The 18,343-nt window shown below is 42.0% G+C and overlaps 1 protein-coding gene across 4 annotated transcripts in view; it reads right to left on the bottom strand.

The window, feature by feature from the left end:
- The window catches only part of ANO5 (anoctamin 5), a 59,515-nt gene extending 42,176 nt beyond the window's left edge, over positions 1-17,339 (bottom strand). For 3 of the 4 annotated variants that reach the window (XM_058025600.1, XM_058025601.1, XM_058025602.1), the window contains exons 1-3: positions 17,225-17,339; positions 7,142-7,186; positions 4,844-4,908 (exon numbers count right to left, since the gene is read on the bottom strand). In XM_058025600.1, the coding sequence (XP_057881583.1) occupies positions 4,844-4,908; positions 7,142-7,186; positions 17,225-17,285 (171 nt within the window). In that variant the 5' untranslated portion in view covers positions 17,286-17,339. The remainder of the gene's footprint in view (positions 1-4,843; positions 4,909-7,141; positions 7,187-17,224) is intronic. The other variant, XM_058025603.1, reaches the window with a different exon arrangement.
- Positions 17,340-18,343: the final 1,004 nt, after the last annotated feature.

Here is an 18,343-nt window from a genome sequence, read left to right as displayed (position 1 = left end):
GTACACTGAACTAAAACAAATGCAGTGAGCCAAATCCTTAATCTCACAGTGCAGACAAGGTAAATTGGTACCAGTAACTGCAGTTACAGCTAATGAGACAGCGAGGGCTTCCCAGACATCAGTTCTGACCCACACCCTGATTTCAGCTGTACAACATCTGGGTGCTCATTGTTTTCCTGCATGTTGCAGCAGTGATGGCTTTGAGATCAGGTGCTGCTATTGCAATGATTAATGGCTTTCTCAGTATCTAATTCTGTTAGTCAGTATCTTACCACCCTTTTGTCTTGCTTTTGTGTGCTTTGAACACAAACCACAGACAGATTTAAACAGTGCAATTCTATTATGAAAACACAATAGCTCTCTGTGTAATTAAATTAACTTTGAATAGAAGCAAAGTATTAACAGCATTTTATTATTATTGCATTATTTACTTGTTTAGAGTTGTAAAATTACAGAAAGTTTATTACCCCAAATGTAATTTTTATAAAGCACTGTTGATTATTTTTAAATAATGTTTTTCACTTTTATTACAATTTTCTTGAGAGAAATCACTAAGGTCCATTCCTGTCCTGGTTACACATCAAGTAAAACACACATCTTTACATTCTTTTTGAATGATGCCATGTCTCGGTATTTGCTTATCTAAGTAAGTCAAAAATGTCCTTTTAAGAATGCAGTAAAATAAACAGAAAGATCAATCTGTTCTTTGGCAGGGAATGCCCCTGAGAAACAGTGCAAATATAAATAGCTGCACTGTGCTCTTACCCTTAGTCTGAACTGGGTTTAGAGGTTGAACCCTCCTGATACCTGTGCTACTGGAAAAATCTGCACTTTAGTAGAGAACTAAGTGCTGAGACACTTAACGGGAAGTTTTTCTCCAATTATACACTGTAAATACTTGCCATGGAAAGTACTGTACAAACTTTAAACTGCTAAAAGCACAGCCTTGCTTTTCAATGCTGCCCTGTGGCTCCTGACTCTCCATTGCACACATTCCCCCACCCACTCTGGCATCCTTCCATCTGCTGTTATCCAGCCTCCCCATTCCCTACTCCATGGTTAGATGCAAATCCAGCCTTTAGCCACCCTCCTGCCCACACTGCTTCACTCAGAGACAGAATTTTACTACACCTAGTGAAGCACAAAGCTCGGGGGTGCAGACACACAGCTGGCAAAGGCCTTTGTACTTCCCTGTGCATTCTGGTAAATGCTTTCCTGTTAGTCATGGGATCTTACCCTGCCCGGTGTAACTGTCAGAAATTAATTAGCAGAAGTCATTAGGAGTAACTACTTTTAAACTGGTGCTCATACCTTCTCCTGTGCATTTCAGGCAGTCTGACAGAAACACACTGCTGTTTCATGATACGCCAAAGTCTGCGTACAGCACAAAGGAGCTCCAATGTTGGAAACACATGACATGCAAAAACAAGAATCAACTCAAATAATCCATCCAACTTTGCTGAGATGAAAACTGAGAGGGCTGGCAGTGGTGGCAGCAGAGTTGGGCTGGTCCCTCCCACTCTGGAATCCTCTCTCTTAAGTCTTTAATGCACTCTAGCTCTCCCCAAAATAGCCCTCATGTGTTTTTGTTAGACTTGGAAGAAGTATCTTTTTATTTCTTTCTAGATTTTGAAACCAAATTCGTTCATCTTCGCAATATTAACAATGGTATTTTATGTTTCTCTACTTGAAGATCCACCGGTCTGAACTGAAAAACGAACATGTATGAAAAGTAATGCACAATGTGATGGTGTTTCTTCAGAAAACAAACCTCAACCAATTCATTTGGAACACCTGCAGCACCTGCTGCTCTGAAGAAAAGACAACCTATGAGTCAAAGTGTAATTGTGGTAAAAAGGCATTGCTGTAATGAATTTGCCAATTTACTTCTGCTAACCAGGCTTAAATAAAGACAGATTGCTCACAGATTTTCTTATGATCAAGTGACACTATGGAAAATCCTGATTAATTTTTAGTAAGCATTTTCTTGGTGTGAAATGCATAGAAAGGTGAAAATTCAATGTATAACAGTGCAAAGTGAATTCCTCTCTCCTCACAGGTAGAACAGGGCACAGCTCCTGCAGTCTCAGACAGTAGTGTAAGGGCACAGACACTTTGCCCTTCTGTGAGGCTGAGTCCACATGCACACCAAGCAAACACCTCTAATTACTTCGTGCTTCTTCATTGGAATAACAGATAGCCCTCTGTATAGATGGACCTCTACAGATGTTGATAAACTACAAACCAGTGATTCAATTTTGCACAAAAGCTCTACTAATTTTACATTTATCCCATCTGAATGGCCTGAACTTTTACTATTAGAAAATGTAATACAAACTGGAATTTTTAACCTTTCCTCCAATCTTGAAATAACCGAGTCATATAATTTCCTCTTAGACACAGGAATTCTGTTTTGTCAGTATGTTTCCTATTCATGTACTTATTAACCTGAACAACTAATTACAATCCCTGAGCAGACACACCATCATATATTTTTCTTAGTGCGCTATCTGCACAAATAGAAAGCACAGAGGAAAAAAAGTTTCTCAGGTTTTATTTCATTAATTTTGCAATTTGCTTGAGAGGACTTTCAGAGGCATTTATGTATTTCTTGGAACAGGAACTCCATAAGGACTGAGTCAGGCAGATTCTGCACAGGGATTCACTGAAGACAGCTGCCCATCCCTAACAGAAGTGGCTGTCTATGTATTACTGATTTAACAAGGACATAATTTGAAGCAGTCCTCACTGCAGAACTCATTTGAAAATACTCCCATTATATCCTTTTTTCTTCTCCTTCTCTAGTCTGCTGTTTGTGGAAAACATCTCCTTGCCTCCCTGCATGACAAAGCATCTAGAAATTATTTATGCTATAAGTCTTGGAATATGAAAAGCTGATGAAGCCCAAGTGATCTTATTTCTTTTGGTCCTGTGGGAGATTTAAGAATAAGGAAAATGAATCCCAAGAAGAAGCAGTTTAAAAAAATGGAAAAAATCCAGGGTGAAATAGGCAAGAATGCAAAATCATGAACAACAAACTGCACCACTGATTAGTGCTCCAACGATTTTTGAGTCCTGGACTTCATCCAATGCTTCACTACAGACTGTTCTTCACTTTTTGTTTTACTTGCATCATTCCTTATATCCAAATCACATATTCCTCTGCAGATTACACAAGAAAGAAAGAAAAAAACAACCAACCACTGAATTATGGGGTGGGTGATATTTCTGCTCTCCATATTAAATCTAGATTTATTTTTTCCCTCCTATTTTTAAATCAACAATAAAACCTTAGCTTTTTCTCCATGCTGCTGAACAGAAGCATACTGTTGCAGGATGTTATGTCTTTTCTCTTACTTACTGATATTGCTAATTTGACAATCACAATACTTTGTGATATTTAATAACGAAGTATAAAGAAAAATAATTATCTTAGGAAACATGTAAGTAGAGAACAAGAGAAAAGACTGCATGAAATTACCAAGGGGAGATTTTTCAGACAATACCCAGATAAATTTTTCCCAGGCATGAATGTGCTGAAGATCAAAGCCTCCTCCTTTCCCACCTCATCATGAATCTTTCATCCTTCAAACAAGGTTCAAATCCCACTTCCCTACACATGTTGCACTCTTTCTCCCATGCTTCCTGCCTTTTCATATGTCCTAAGTCATGAAGTGACTTCTTTCTTCCCAGCTTTGGTGAAATAGGTCACCTCCATCCACTGAGAATCAGCTTCTCATGGTATGATGGCCACTGTTCAGTGAAGCATTTGACATGGCCATTCACTGAAAATTTTCCTGGGGAAAAAGATGATTACAACTCCTACAATAGATTCAGAAGGGAATAGGGTGAACATATGAACAGGTTTTAAAACAGAACTGGGAATTTTATTAAAACATTGGGATGGTATGGCTGAATGTCCTGAGAAGACTAAGATCTGTGTAATCTAGGAAGCCCTTCTGAGTTCTGTCTTCATGGGATCCTCTCCAGATTTGGTCCTCAGAAGATGCTGAGGACATCTTTTAATTCTAAGATCTGCAGAATAGATGCAGGTTTTCAACACTCAATTCAACAGCCATAACTTTTGATCAGTGCTCATGGCCAGTATGAGATGACAGAACAGCTGTTTCTTTTCCTATCTAAAACTTCCTATCTTCCTCTAAGCATGTAACAACAATAAAGAAATCAGACAATAGGAAGGAATATAAAATACCAAGGTAAAGATGACATATTTTCAATGACAGTTTCTCAGCTGAACACTGGCCGCACACCGCTACCTCCTCAAGACAATGTGTACTGTCCATATTAAACAGTGAGGCACCGTGAAAAAATGTACAGCTGATGATGCTTAAAGAGGTACTCTAGTAACCCAAATCTTCATTTGCTTTCCCATGAATCTTGCTGCACTGTCACAAGGGTCCTAGAGCCCGGGAACTCTAGTGTGCCTTGATTTCCCCAGCAAGCCAGCAACACAACACACAGCACAAAACAAAGTACCTGGTTTGGGCAGAAACAATGTTCTTCCAACTGACAAAACATTTAAAGATTGTGTGATTCCCATTTCAAGACTGATACAGGAAACACCATTGGGCTCATACATGTTTTCTACCACAGCCGTGTTACAGCACTAACACTGCTAAGTCTCTTCTGAGACTCAGTGAATGTCATGTCATATTCATGGCTTTGCTCTTTCAAAACAATACAGGAAGAAAAATTTTACATGGATAAAAAGGAGGTAAAAGAAATACTAGTTTTGAAAATGAATTGCCTTTTTCACAACAACCCTTCTTCTTCCCTCCTACCAAGTAGTTCATTAACTAACACCACTCATGCTGTACCTTACCTCAGAGCTGCTTGGGATTTCTGATCCTGCAGTTGAAATAGTTTCAGGTCCATTGCATTCTTCCCCTAAGGAACATTGAAAAAGAGATTCACATAAATACATTCCTTTTTTTAAAATATTGTTGTATGTCAAAGTGATGTGGACCTTGAAGGCATGGAACTACAAACAAGTGCAGGATGGAAAATAATACTCATAGTACATAAAATCTTCAAGAATGGTTTTTTGGAGGAGAAAAGATGCTGCAAGACACAATATACTCAATCTGTGCTACCTTGGTGTAACCTTGCATACACAGAAATGTATTTTTAACTGTGACAGAAACAAAAAATCTGTTGTCATCACTTAGCTTTCTTGTCACAAATATCTGCTAGGTCTAAGTGGCTTTCAACTCAGAGGTTTGCTGCCTCGGCTACGGAAATCCAATTAGCTGTGGAAGCGTTTGCTAGAGATCAAATTAGGGTGTGGTTTTTTCTAAGGAGTCAATGATGCATAACCTCAAGATTACAAATGCCCATGTAATAGAAGTATGACAACAGGATCAAAAATAGTAATGTGAATTTAATTACTTAGCTTCCTGTTCAAAAAACAAACATAAAAAACCCCCAAAACCCAGCTCCAAAACAACAACTGATAAAATAAGCCAAACAAAAAAATCTGACTTTATTTTAATGACAGTAGTGAACTCCAACACAACTTTCCCACAAATACAGTAATTTCACCAAAGACACTGTTACTAAAATGTTAATGCTAAAGGGAAAATCCTATTCAGTACCTTCAGAATCTTAAACTGGATCAAGACTGGCTGGGTTTGTGCATCTGAATTTACACTGTCACCAGTTTCCTATGCAGAACAACTCTGAGCCCATAAGAAGGTTTCTGTTAACAACCATCTCTGCTGATTAGGTACACCAGTCTCTTCAATCAGGCATCTAAATCACTCCACTGGAAAAGGAAAAGCAGTTTTGAAAACAGCTGATCAAAATCTGGACTGTGCACTGAAAAATGGTGTCTCTTTCAGAAAAGAGGATTCACCTTACTTCTTTCTCCTTTAAGGAAGCATTGCTGAGTATAGCTTAGACTGGACAGACTTAAACTGAACCACTGTTAAGACAACTACAGTTACCAACAAAACAAGCCTACTTTTCTTTTTGTAATCTGCAAATATTTGATGTCAAAATTGCATCCAGGCAGGATATAAAGTGGTTTTTAAAATATAATAAGCATTGAAGCATTTTGTTTCCTAAAATTTTTTTCTCTTTCAAAGTTCACTTACAGAAAATGGTGCCTGTAATTTTTAACTATATACAATACAATGAGAAACCAAGCAATGTTGTATAAAATATAACAAATAAGTTTCTGAATGCCAAGACAGTTAACACTGTTGCATGTTATTCTGCTAAAGCAAATTACACCTGGAAAATCTGTATTAGTAGGTACACTCTGAACACCAGGGTGAAGAATGGGAGCATCCCTACCACACTCTGCTGCCTCAAGCCCTGAAGGTAGGTGGCTACTGCAGACTTGGCCAAAGGTGCCAGCCCAGGGCCCAGGAGCAGAAACCCAAATGTTTTGTCACACAACCCTCCTTTCCAGGCCAGAAACAGTCTGCCATCTTGTTCCTGCAGCAGGAACATTCTATTTTCTATACTGCTGAGGGAACTTGAACTGATTCAATGGCCTATAACAGCCTTTGGGGGTGGGGGAGGGAGGGGGTGTGTGTTCTGGATTTTATCCTCTCTGTAATTGTGAAAGTCTAACCTCAGAACAAATATAATTCAGAGTTCCACATTTTAAGTGCTTTCTCAGTACCACAGCTGATTACTTATGCAACTTGTGGAAGGAAATCCTCTTGATACCTCTGTTCCACTGGAATAAACCTGAATAACCCTAGAGCAGCACACGAGAAGGTAAAAAGAGAATGCAAAACATACAGTAACTGAAAAGCACAACATACTCAGGATGTCCACTCCTTGTGAAACATGTCATCAGATTCCTGAACATGAGCAGCACAAGCTATGCACTCCCAAATCACGTAGGGAGGTGTAAAGAAGCCCCAGCCCAGAGCTGCACCAAGCACCATGAATGTAAATGCACAATTAGATCTCAACCAGGAGAGCTGCCAACAGATAGCCAACAACTGACTTGCAAATCACACTGCAAAAGGCCAGGCTCCTATGTGATACCAATGACTCACAGTAACCAAAGACTGATTTGCAAGAGGCTCCCAGCAGAAAAACAAAGAAAGGACAGAGGGAACTGACAAAAGCAAGGCAGGTAAAACATGGGTTAGTACAATACCTTCCGACTGTGATGGCGTGAACTTGGTGAGAACCGCAATGTCATCTTTGAAAGGAAAAAACACTTCAGTAAGAACCAGAAGGAAAATTCACTTTAACCCGAACCCATTTCAGAATTCTCCTCCATCCTTTACAATAAAGCAAAAATAAACCCTGGACACCAGAGACTGTGACCTAGACAGAAAGCACAGCACAGGCTCCTCCTGGAACACCAACACTCCCCTTTTTGTCCAGGCACCTCATTCGGCAGCACAAACAAGGATGCCACTCTTCCTTAGGACCATAATAGCTTCTACTAGTCAAGAAAATGCTTTTAAAATTCTTCAGGAAATTACTGCTTCATATCTAAAGATGGAAGTAAAACAATCACATTCTGATAAAATTCCATATTTAAGGGTATGTCCTTGTTCTTAACACTATATGCTTTTTTATGTATATAAACAGACCTAGAAATATCTGCACACTAAGAACAACAAACAAGGACACTTACTAAACTAAGTAGCTCTTTATCATAAAATTTGTATTAATAGCAAAAACTCTTTGAAATGGTTTTTTTTTTTCAAAACTAACTCCAGTACAACTCCCTGACTATTAAAGCCCACTAAATTATTTCAGAAAAGTATAATTTTAGTATTTGTTCAAATCACTGGCCTTCATGGGAGTGCATATATATTACCCAAAAGAAATGCCTCTTTGCAATGTAACTGGTGTCTTCACCAGCCTTACAACTCTCCACACAACTATTACATGTAATCCCTTAAACAAATGTGCCTTGGCAGTGTGCATGTTACTGTAAATAAGCAGCCTTCATATGGCCTATAATTCTACAGTAAAAGGCAACATATGCTGTCCCAAACGACACACAACCACAGGGCAACCTACTTAGAAACTTTTGGTAAAGAATTACAGACCATTTCTACTTCAATTACAGACCTGAATGATGAGAACAACAGCAGCCCACAACACAAATTAACATTCAGTATTGAAGAATATAATCAAGATTGATTTCATCTCTTAAAATATAAATAGTTTACTCACAACACAGGTACTTTCACTACTATAATCTTAGGATTCCTGTAGCAAGCATAGAAAATAGCTTCTTGTGTAATTGAACAATCAAATTTGTTCACAGTGCTGGAATCGCTTAGTTTTTCTTCATGACAAAACTGATGAGTTAGGAATCCTAAGGTAAAAGTGCATGTGTTCAGTGCTATTGCAAAAAAATAGACCTCCCACAGACCCTGTTTTCTGATAATAGCTGCAGCAAGGCAAGTGGTGCCAAAAAAAGGAACTGCACATTCTCTGGGAGAAATGCAACCTGTGACAGGCCATGTCCTGGCCACATCAGCATTGCCCAACCTGTGACAGGCCATGTCCTGGCCACATCAGCATTGCCCAACCTGTGACAGGCCATGTCCTGGCCACTACAGCAGTGCCCAACCTGTCACAGGCCATGCCCTGGCCACTAGAGCAGTGCCCAACCTGTCACAGGCCATGCCCTGGCCACTAGAGCAGTGCCCAACCTGTCACAGGCCGTGTCCTGGCACAGCAGCAGTGCCCAACCTGTGACAGACCGTGTCCTGGCACAGCAGCAGTGCCCAACCTGTCACAGGCCGTGTCCTGGCACAGCAGCAGTGCCCAACCTGTCACAGACCATGTCCTGGCACAGCAGCAGTGCCCAACCTGTCACAGGCCATGTCCTGGCACAGCAGCAGTGCCCAACCTGTGACAGACCATGTCCTGGCACAGCAGCAGTGCCCAACCTGTCACAGGCCATGTCCTGGCACAGCAGCAGTGCCCAACCTGTCACAGGCCATGTCCTGGGCACTAGAGCAGTGCCCAACCTGTCACAGGCCATGTCCTGGCCACTAGAGCAGTGCCCAACCTGTCACAGGCCATGTCCTGGCACAGCAGCAGTGCCCGACCTGTCACAGACCATGTCCTGGCACAGCAGCAGTGCCCAACCTGTCACAGGCCATGTCCTGGCACATCAGCAGTGCCCCAACTAGGCAAGTAAAAGCCCAGGTCAGACCTAAGCACAGGACTTCTCACTCTGGTGCACTTTGAGGAATGGTTTCAGCTCTGAAGAATGTTTTCAGCTTCCAGCACTCCCCTAGATGGAGAAGCACACTGGAGGACACTGGAGTCCGGTCCCCAAAACACGATTGCACAGAAATCTGCCTTGCTAGGGAGAGAAGGGATTTTAGCCATACAGGTGTGGCTGGACTGTGCTACTTATCTTCAAAAGCCAATGACAAAATCCTTGGTTTTTATAATAACCAGCACAGTCACAGCCATGGATGCTCCAGCCCCTTTAACTGTTCCTAACCTGCCATTTCCCTGGCAGATGACAATTCTTTTATTTCAGCACCCTCAGTAAGTCCCAGTCTGCTGGGAGATGGCAAAGCAAAGAGCTTGGCTGATGATGCTGCACTTGAGGTACAGCTGGGCACGGTGCAGATGCTGCAGTCTGCCACAGTTCAGAGCAACTCTGCCTCAGAAAACTGAGCAAGAAAAGGCTTTTAAGTACTCCTTTCTTCCAACTTCTATAACCCTGATTCATCTGCACCAAGTACAGCTCTTGACACATCGTTTATACCACTAAAAACACTTACATATTAAGTGCTTCCAAAATCAGGTGGCAGATGAAGAGACATTTTTAGGGATCAAAATTTGTTTTACTACTAAAACTAGGAAATCATCTGTATTTGCACACCTAAGATCTGTGACAGAGCTACTCCAAAGGAAAAGCCACAGACAGGATTCTCATGGGGGTGTTGATAAACTGCATTGTTAGGAGCAGTAAGGAGACTATTACTATTGATTCTGCTATTTCACTATTGTTTCCAAAATTCTGCTTTCAATTATTTCCACAATTTTCTTAGACACAATAACAGCATCCTTTTCAGCCAACAGAACCAAGCAAGGAGCTTTCAGACCACTGACACTGTTCTACATCTGTCTGGCACACTGGCATATTAGTCTATACACTTGCCTATCTCTAGAGCAAAATTTTGATGGTCCAGGTAAAATGAAAACAAACAAATAAACCAACCCTAACAAATCCTGAAACTTGCACTGTGGTTGTTATGAAGTAGCCACTATGTACTATGAAGAAAACTCCCAATATTCCTCTTTAACATGCTATGAAAGAAAACATTATTCCTAGATGTCTCGAAGTTACCATCTTAATAAACCCCCTGACATCATCTGATGACTGGGCCTGGCCAAGAGGAAAGAGAAATGAGTCAATGCCTCCATTAAGCACCATAATAACTATTGCAAGTGATTCCAGATCTAAGGAAAGCAGCTCTACAATGACTTATCAACTAAATGATGCACACACTGATCACATCCTGCAGAGCTGAATGGAGCTGCCCTGGGAACTGGAATCCCACCCAGCTGACTTGTAAAAAAGCAAGATGAGGTTATTACTCCAGCTGCTATTGTCTGAAGAGTAGGAACTGTGCTGCTGAGCCAAAGGCTCAATCCTAAAGTGATGTGGTGATTCATGCACACAGAGATGCTCCTCAAAATTTAAAACTATTTAACAGTGAAAACATTCTCAGTGGATCCAAGAAAACCAATTGGGAATATTTGAAAGAATCTTATTAGTCCCTTAAAAAGAAGAAGATTGCATTCAAGTATAGGCTGCTTCACTGACATAATAATTTTCTACATGTATTTTATTATTAAACAAGTACTTCCAGAGAAAGGGTATTTATCAACACATCAGAAGTAAAAGAAAAATAACTGTTTTACATAGGGATAAATACTGTTCCTAACAGTAAGAAAAACTCATTTAGCATTTGGAAAAGACAAGTAGTCCTAGTCCTAATCTCCAGTATAGTAACTGGGTATTTTACATCAAAATGGGACGTTTACCTTCAGCTGCCTCCCTTTTACTGAACCACAAAACCACCTCCTCTTCTGATTACAAGCCACTGGGATAGCAAAAAAGGGAATACATTAAACAAAAAGAGAAGTTGTGCAAATCTGTTTTTAGCAAAAAAACCCACAAACACAGCGTTGTAACAGAGAATTTAAATGGCATTTTAATTCAGGTAACAACCATCACTACTTTATGTACCAGCACAGGCAAGACCCAAAGCATGCTGTGAGCATTCAGACCACCCAGGTACCATTGCTCTGCAGGATGACACACATAAACTGATTAATAGGTTCAAATGCAGTTAAAAAAGAAAGCCTAGACGGGCAATAGTTGGATAAAGCCAGGTATTTTTAAACTGAACACCTCACAGCATCATTTACTGACGCATTTCTCCAACCTCCACTGAAATCACTGATGCAAACCCTTAGGCAACAGTCTCCAACTTCGTTCCACATCTGCAATATACACAAGTGTCCCAGAGTACTGGAGGGCCCAACGAACTATTCATTCTGTGCACACACATTGCATTCCTACCCTTGCATGAGAGATCTTCTACAGATGATGTAAATGAAAAGGGATGCCTAAGCTAGGAAACTAATGATGCAAATATAGCAATATATTGTTTAAAAAAATCACCTCAAATTTACCGTCCTCTGGTGGCATTCCTCAATTTCATGTTATCCAGACATTTAATTTCAGATGGCCAATTTAAATGGCAAGTTTTTGTTCCTTCTGGTTCTTCAAGCTCTACCTCACTCAGTACTTTTCTGGTTATGCTTCCAATGAAATGCAGCATTGTAAATCTTGCTACTGTATTCACCAAGTATTTAATTTTCTCACATTACACAACATAAAAATATACCAGTATAGGAAGATGTTTTATAAACAAATGCAAGATTTGCAAGAATCACAAGACTTGGCATCTTTGTCCAAATTACTCTAAAAATGATGGAACATCTTTGGAATTCCTATACTCATCCCAAAGAGAAACTGTTCCTATCAATCAAGAAAATGATCAGGGCAATAGGCCATGGCTTCCATTGCCTAAACTTATTTTATGTAAGCACCAGTCAATTAACAGAACTGAGGTAGGCAAAGTGCTTTGAAGAACCAAGTGGCCTGAAATCCACATCTGCTAGCCATTACTTGCTGGCATGGTATATTTCTAGCACACTATAAATGGTGCAAACACAGACTTTCTGATTTCCTACCCAACAGTCCAGACAACTCCTTTGAATAACAAAACCACACGGCCCTTTCTAATTTAGGGCCAGTACAGCATATGAAAGGACGACCATCTGCATCATGGGTCCCACCCACATGGTTTGCTGGGGTACTGCTATCTTGCCAAAGGCTTCAAATTTCATATTTACCCTTTTGAGCCTAGTAAAAAGACGAGATTTCCTTGGGATTTCCAGTTAGAAGACTGCCCTTCATGCAAAGATATGTTCACTTCCTAAAAAAACATGTTTGGAATTTCACCATGTCTACTGGTCCTCACTGGTGAACAAAGGCATGAACACCACAGCTTTAACAGCTTTAGGTTTCAATGAAAAACATTTATCTATATAGTAATATAGATATGTTCTTCCAAATAAAAATCCATATGTTTTTCCATACAAAATCCAAGTAAAAAAATCCCAATGGGCTCAGCTCCTCCCCCACACAGTGTTTAATCTAACATAAAATGTTATGGTTGTTACAACAAAAAACACAATGGTACATAGTGTGTAACTACACACAAACTTTAATCTATAATAATTTCTGACAAGTTATTCAGCTTTAGCACCAACAAATAACTGTAAATCCCTCCATAACTATGCTATAATTGCAAGAATTAGCCCTAGCAATACAACACATTCCCTTTCTGCATTTATACACACATGCACGTGGAAAGCTATCACCAAATATAATAAAATTACTGCTAGATAAGAAAATACAACTTGGTAATTACACTGCTCTTTGGCTCAATCCTCAGATCACAATAAAAACCAGTGCAAAAGTTCAATGCATTATTACCTTACCTCTTAACATCTGATCACATTTCCACATTACCTATACCTTCCTGATAACATGCTTATGTTAGATGAGTTTGTCTCCTCCACGTGTATATGCAACTCATTGGTTTAAAGATACAAAATATGAACACATGGTATTTCTTTTCCTGGTGGTTTTGTTTGTTCTTCTGTTTGGGGTTTTTCTTACAAATTATATGCCAACAGCTCTCAAGCACAATTTTGAAGGACATTTTCTTCAATGCCCTTTTATCTTATCCTGGTGTCTCCTTGTATGACAGTAATTACTAAGTCTTTGTACATAAAGGTTAAAGTGTACTTCCACTTTATAATACAGCTATCAGTTCATTTCTGTAGGGAGCACCTCAGAACAGTACAGCACACCAGGCAATGCCTTTAGCAGCAAACTGATGGAGAGGGAATCACTGAGATGAGAACATCACTCTGCCTTACACCACAAGAGATGTTGGTGGCTTTCTTGCTGTTTATTTGGCATTCACAATCCAAAATCTCTGCCCCACCCCTGAGCCAAATCCTTCCTCCAGGAACTATTATAAGGGAGAGACAGCTGCAGAGCATTTTCTTTGATATTCTGAGCGAGAAGGTGAAATTGTAGGCCCCTTGTTACAAACAAATAAATGCTTTCACCTGTGATGGCAGGACCATCACTCAGTTCAGCACCTGAGGGATCTTAGAGGTCTTTTTCAACTTTAATGATTCTATGAATCTACCTTTATTTCCCAGCTTCCCAAAATGTGGCCTGAATATCCCACATAATTGCTACTGGATTTAAATGGCATGCAGGGTACTTAATCCTTCCTTTGCTACTCACTGAACTGCAGACAGTGAGTTTAACCTCAAATGCAGGGTGCTCACCTAAAATGAAAATGCTCTCCAAGAGCAATTTTTTTTTAAACTGACAATCTTTAGAGAAAAATCCCTATTTAACAGCTGCAGTGGAATGGGCTTGACATTTTCATTTTCCCACTAAAAGCACCACAGCTATACAGTGAAATGACACAAGTTGTTGGGATGGGTTCCCAACAGCAGGTTTTCCTAGTACAAACAGGAGTTTTCTGTTACAAAGAGGTTTAACTTCAATAGCCAACCTCTATTTACACGGTGCCCCTGCAGTGACGCATGGCAGCCAGTAAAAAATTCCACTCAGAAACCAAACATTGCTCAGGCCACGAGAGTATTTTCTCCCCTGCCTTTTATATTATGAACTATGTCTAAATTTCTTGCAGCTTTTATTTCATTACCTAGGAATAAACTATGAAACAGTTCCCTCTTAACAAACCCTTTGGTTCAGTCCTGTGGGAATATGATATCCCACTCAACGTTTCCACAAATAGATCAGAAATTACTACATTCACCCTGACAGTAATTAGAGACAGATGCAGTTTTGAACAGAGGCCTGCATTTTATGTTATGGTATCAATTCTGATCAAATAAGTTCTGTATCATTTGATTAAATAACAGCAGGATTTGGCCCTGAATGCTGAGGTGCTGCAAGGCGCCAACACACTGGTATACAAGCACTATTGTGGCACAAGCACTGCTGGCTTTCACCCATGTTTTTGCACCTTTCTGGGAGGGAAACAAGCGAGATGACACCCAACCTAAACAAGCATTTGAATTAAGATCACTGGGAGAGTTCTGAGCACAAAGCAGGCCCCTGGAAGCTCTGGAAGAGGAGCCATGTGTATAAAGGCAGCATACTTCAAATCATGGCATGGAGCCAACAGCAAGCTTCCAGCAAACTGGCAGGCTTGGGATATATCCCACAACACAGCCACTGCAGCATTTACATGCTGAGGGAAAAAAAGCTACTGAAAGTGATCGCAGACACAAACAATCCTAGCAACATACTGCAGTCCTCTTCCTCTGAAAGTTACATTCCAGTTTGGCAATTTCAGTTTGCTTGGACTTTCATGTCTGGGGTAAATGACACACACCTTCCAACAGAAAGCAAAATCCCACACACAGAAATGGAATTTTTTACCTCACACAGATGTAATTCAGCAGGAAGCCAGGAACCCTCCTTCAAGGTAGAAGTTTTGGCACATAGTTTAACGTGCCTGTTTAGAGCCTTTCTGTTGCTGGTAGAGTTTTGCACCCCATAACCTGTTCCCCAACATTCAAGTTTAATAAAAAAGCAGTAGTAAACCAGAATGAAATACACACATACTATCCAAATACAAACATGTCTTTAAAGAAAATAAGTAGCAGATGTTTTCTGTCCTGTCTTGCTCCTTTTGACTTACACAGGCTCTGCCTGTACACATCAGACATCCAGAGCCTTAAGAGGCTTTTCCTAAAAGGCACAGAGCATATGTTTAGATCTATCTATAAGAAGTCCTGCTGGCAGCATATGTACACTGTTAACTTTTCTAAAAAATCATTTAAGGAATTTTCTGGGGGTTTTTTAACCTCGAGAGACTTTTGGGCAACAAATTAATGTAACTTTTAAAAAGCCTACTCACTTCACTCCATATTCAATTGGCTTCTGCTTAAGAAAAGTGGTTAATTAACAAAACTGAACTGAATTAGAGTATGATTTTGTACGGAGAGTTATGTGCTACTCTATGGCAAATCCTTCTCAACCATCCTTGAACACTGAAACACCTCAAATCTCCTTATATTCACTATTTATGACTATAAAAATCCCAGGCTCATGGGACAACTGAATAATGTGGAATGAAGTTTACAAATCTGACTTCACAGAACCATTCCCTAAATAGGAATATTTTGTGTGTTCTGTAAATGTTTTTTAGTCTCCAAGTACTCCAGGAGAATAACCCATGGAGAGAGCAGCTCAGCCCCAGCATTTCTCATGGCTCCCAGGCAGAGGGATGGGCAATGACTCAGGTCTCTCATCCCCTCTGGAACAGGGTTGCTGGCCAGGAGGCTGCAATATCCATCTGCTCGGGTTCCTGAGGAGTTGCCAGCTCCAGCAGCCCTTCCAGAGAGGGCAAACCTTCGTCTGACACTTGCTGCAGACAACTGTGTCACGGCAGTGCACACCTCTCCTTGCTGTCACTACAATGAGCTGCTTTGGGATAACTTCACAGTCAGTATTGCCATCATACCTCTCTGAAACAAGACTGCCAAATATTTTGAAAATCACGATTTGCTCCTAGTGCTTGAGGTGTTGAAAGTGGCACTATGTATGTTTTTCTAAAAGAGACAGTGCAGTAGAACAGATATCCCGAGAAGCCAACACAGGGAGACTCAGCAGTTCTTTCCTGCTTTAAGACTTTCACTTCTTGAGGACTGATGGCAAAGCATTATTCACAAAAAACTAATTTTTATAGGTCAGCATTTTCCTTTTTTTAAAAAAAAAAAAAAACACCTATACAGTCTCATTCTGAAAATATCAACACGCTCTCTTACTTCTGATTGTTGATGCACGTTGCCAGGCGAGGTGCTGATAAACACACACTTGCATCATGTTATTTCACAAAATATTAACTTGACCACATTTATTATAAGTAATGACACGGAGTGGAAACTGTAACTTGGCCACAGCAAAAAAGCAAGATCCTGACACAAATCCACTGGCTGCACATGCCCTGCCCCAGGGTCTGTCCGAAGGTTAGGGGTGTCAGAGCATCCGGGATGGGGCGAGGGAAAGAGGGGAAGAAGGGACGAGGGGAAGAAGGGAAGAAGATTGGTCACATCTTCACCTTCCCAGCTGAGGCAGGGTCCGCTCGGTGCCCCTCGCAAGAGCAGCCTCAGCTCCCCGGGGCCAGCGCCCATCCCAGCCGGGGAGGCTCAAAGTTTGCTGTCCGGCAGAGGGACCTTTGTATCTGCTGTGTCTTTTAGGATAAAAATCAAGCGGATCCTCGTGGTTTTTTGTTCTTGGCAGGGTGCTGATACGAGAACCTCCATTTTCAAGATTTATTTGAGGAGTGTAAAGATCGAATCATGGTTGGATCGTGCTCACGGAGAAGCGGTTTTGTTCTTCTCAAGCGGAAGCCGAAGGACTAAAGGCTCGATGCGGGAGAAGTGCGGATTCACCCGGGACCAGCCCCGTCTCACAGACGCCAGCCTGCAGACCCCGGGCAGGAACCAGAGCCCCCCAGACCCGCAAACCACGCTCGCCTCCGCTCCCGGTTCCCCGGGGGGCAAGGGCGGAACAGAACCACGATCCCCCCTCCTCGCCCTCTCCTACCGTCGGCCGACAGAGCCATCTCGATGAGGGTCTCGTTGGCTTTCTTCCCCAAGCGGTTCATGGTGGCCGCCTTTCCGCTGCTGCTGCTGCCGCCGGGGAGCGGCCGCGGAGGCGTGCGGTGACTCAGGGCGGCGGGGCCGCCTTATGCATGCGCACTGCCCGCGGGGCGGAGCGGGGCCGGCCCGGGCCGGGGGAGCGCCACCGAGAGGGGCCAGGCCGGGGCCGGGGGAGCCGCTACCGAGAGGGGCCGGGCGGGGCCGGGCGGGGCCGGGCCGGGCCGGGCCGGGCCGCGGGATTCGCGGGATTCGCGGGATTCGCGGGATCCGCCACAGAGAGGGGCCGGGCGGAGTGGAGCGAGGCCGGCCCGGGCCGGGCCGGGCCGGGGGAGCCACCGCAGCCGCTGCAGCCGCCGCCACCCAGCGGGGCCATGCCCCCCGGAATTGCTGTGCGAGGGCTCTCCTGGCCTGTACGGGACAGCCCCGGCAATTCGGCGGCGGAGTCCATGGTATGTGTGATGTGTGTTCGGCTGTGTCCCCTCCCAAGCTCCGTGTGCACCCGCAGGTGCAGAACGCTCTTTGCGTTCCTTGCTCGGCGGTATCGAAAGCAGCCCTCTGTTAGCAGCAGCTGTTCTTGTCACAAAGGCAAAACTTGGACCCATGTGAAAAATGCGAATTTTATGATTGCCTTCCCGCAGATATTGAAAGGAATGTTGTGTGTGTTGTGTTAGAAAGTTGTGCTGTAATCTTAAGTAGTGTGTTAAATGTAGTTTTAGGTTATAACATAATGTTAAAATAGAAACTATGCTGTGTAAGATACTTTATTTCTAAAGAAAGAACTCGCAGCGAGATAGCAGCCACAGGACACCTGAATCTTTCAGAGAAAGAGAATTTATTGCCCCATTATCAAGAGAAGCGAAATTCTTCCCACCTCGCACAGCCCTGAAGATGCCATCAGGGTTCAGAGGAAGAAGCTGACACTGCCCAGACAGAATCCTGTGTTTGAATGGAATTTATGCATCATGGATGAGGTGTATGAATATGCAACAGGCATTGCTTTTAAGGGTTAATCCTCTGTTAACGTGGGGCCTTTTTCAGGTTTATGCTGCCCAGAAAGAGGCAC

Source organism: Melospiza georgiana, chromosome 6 (assembly GCF_028018845.1).
Source record: "Melospiza georgiana isolate bMelGeo1 chromosome 6, bMelGeo1.pri, whole genome shotgun sequence".
NCBI lineage: Eukaryota > Metazoa > Chordata > Aves > Passeriformes > Passerellidae > Melospiza > Melospiza georgiana.
This window is presented reverse-complemented; position numbering and strand designations above follow the sequence as displayed.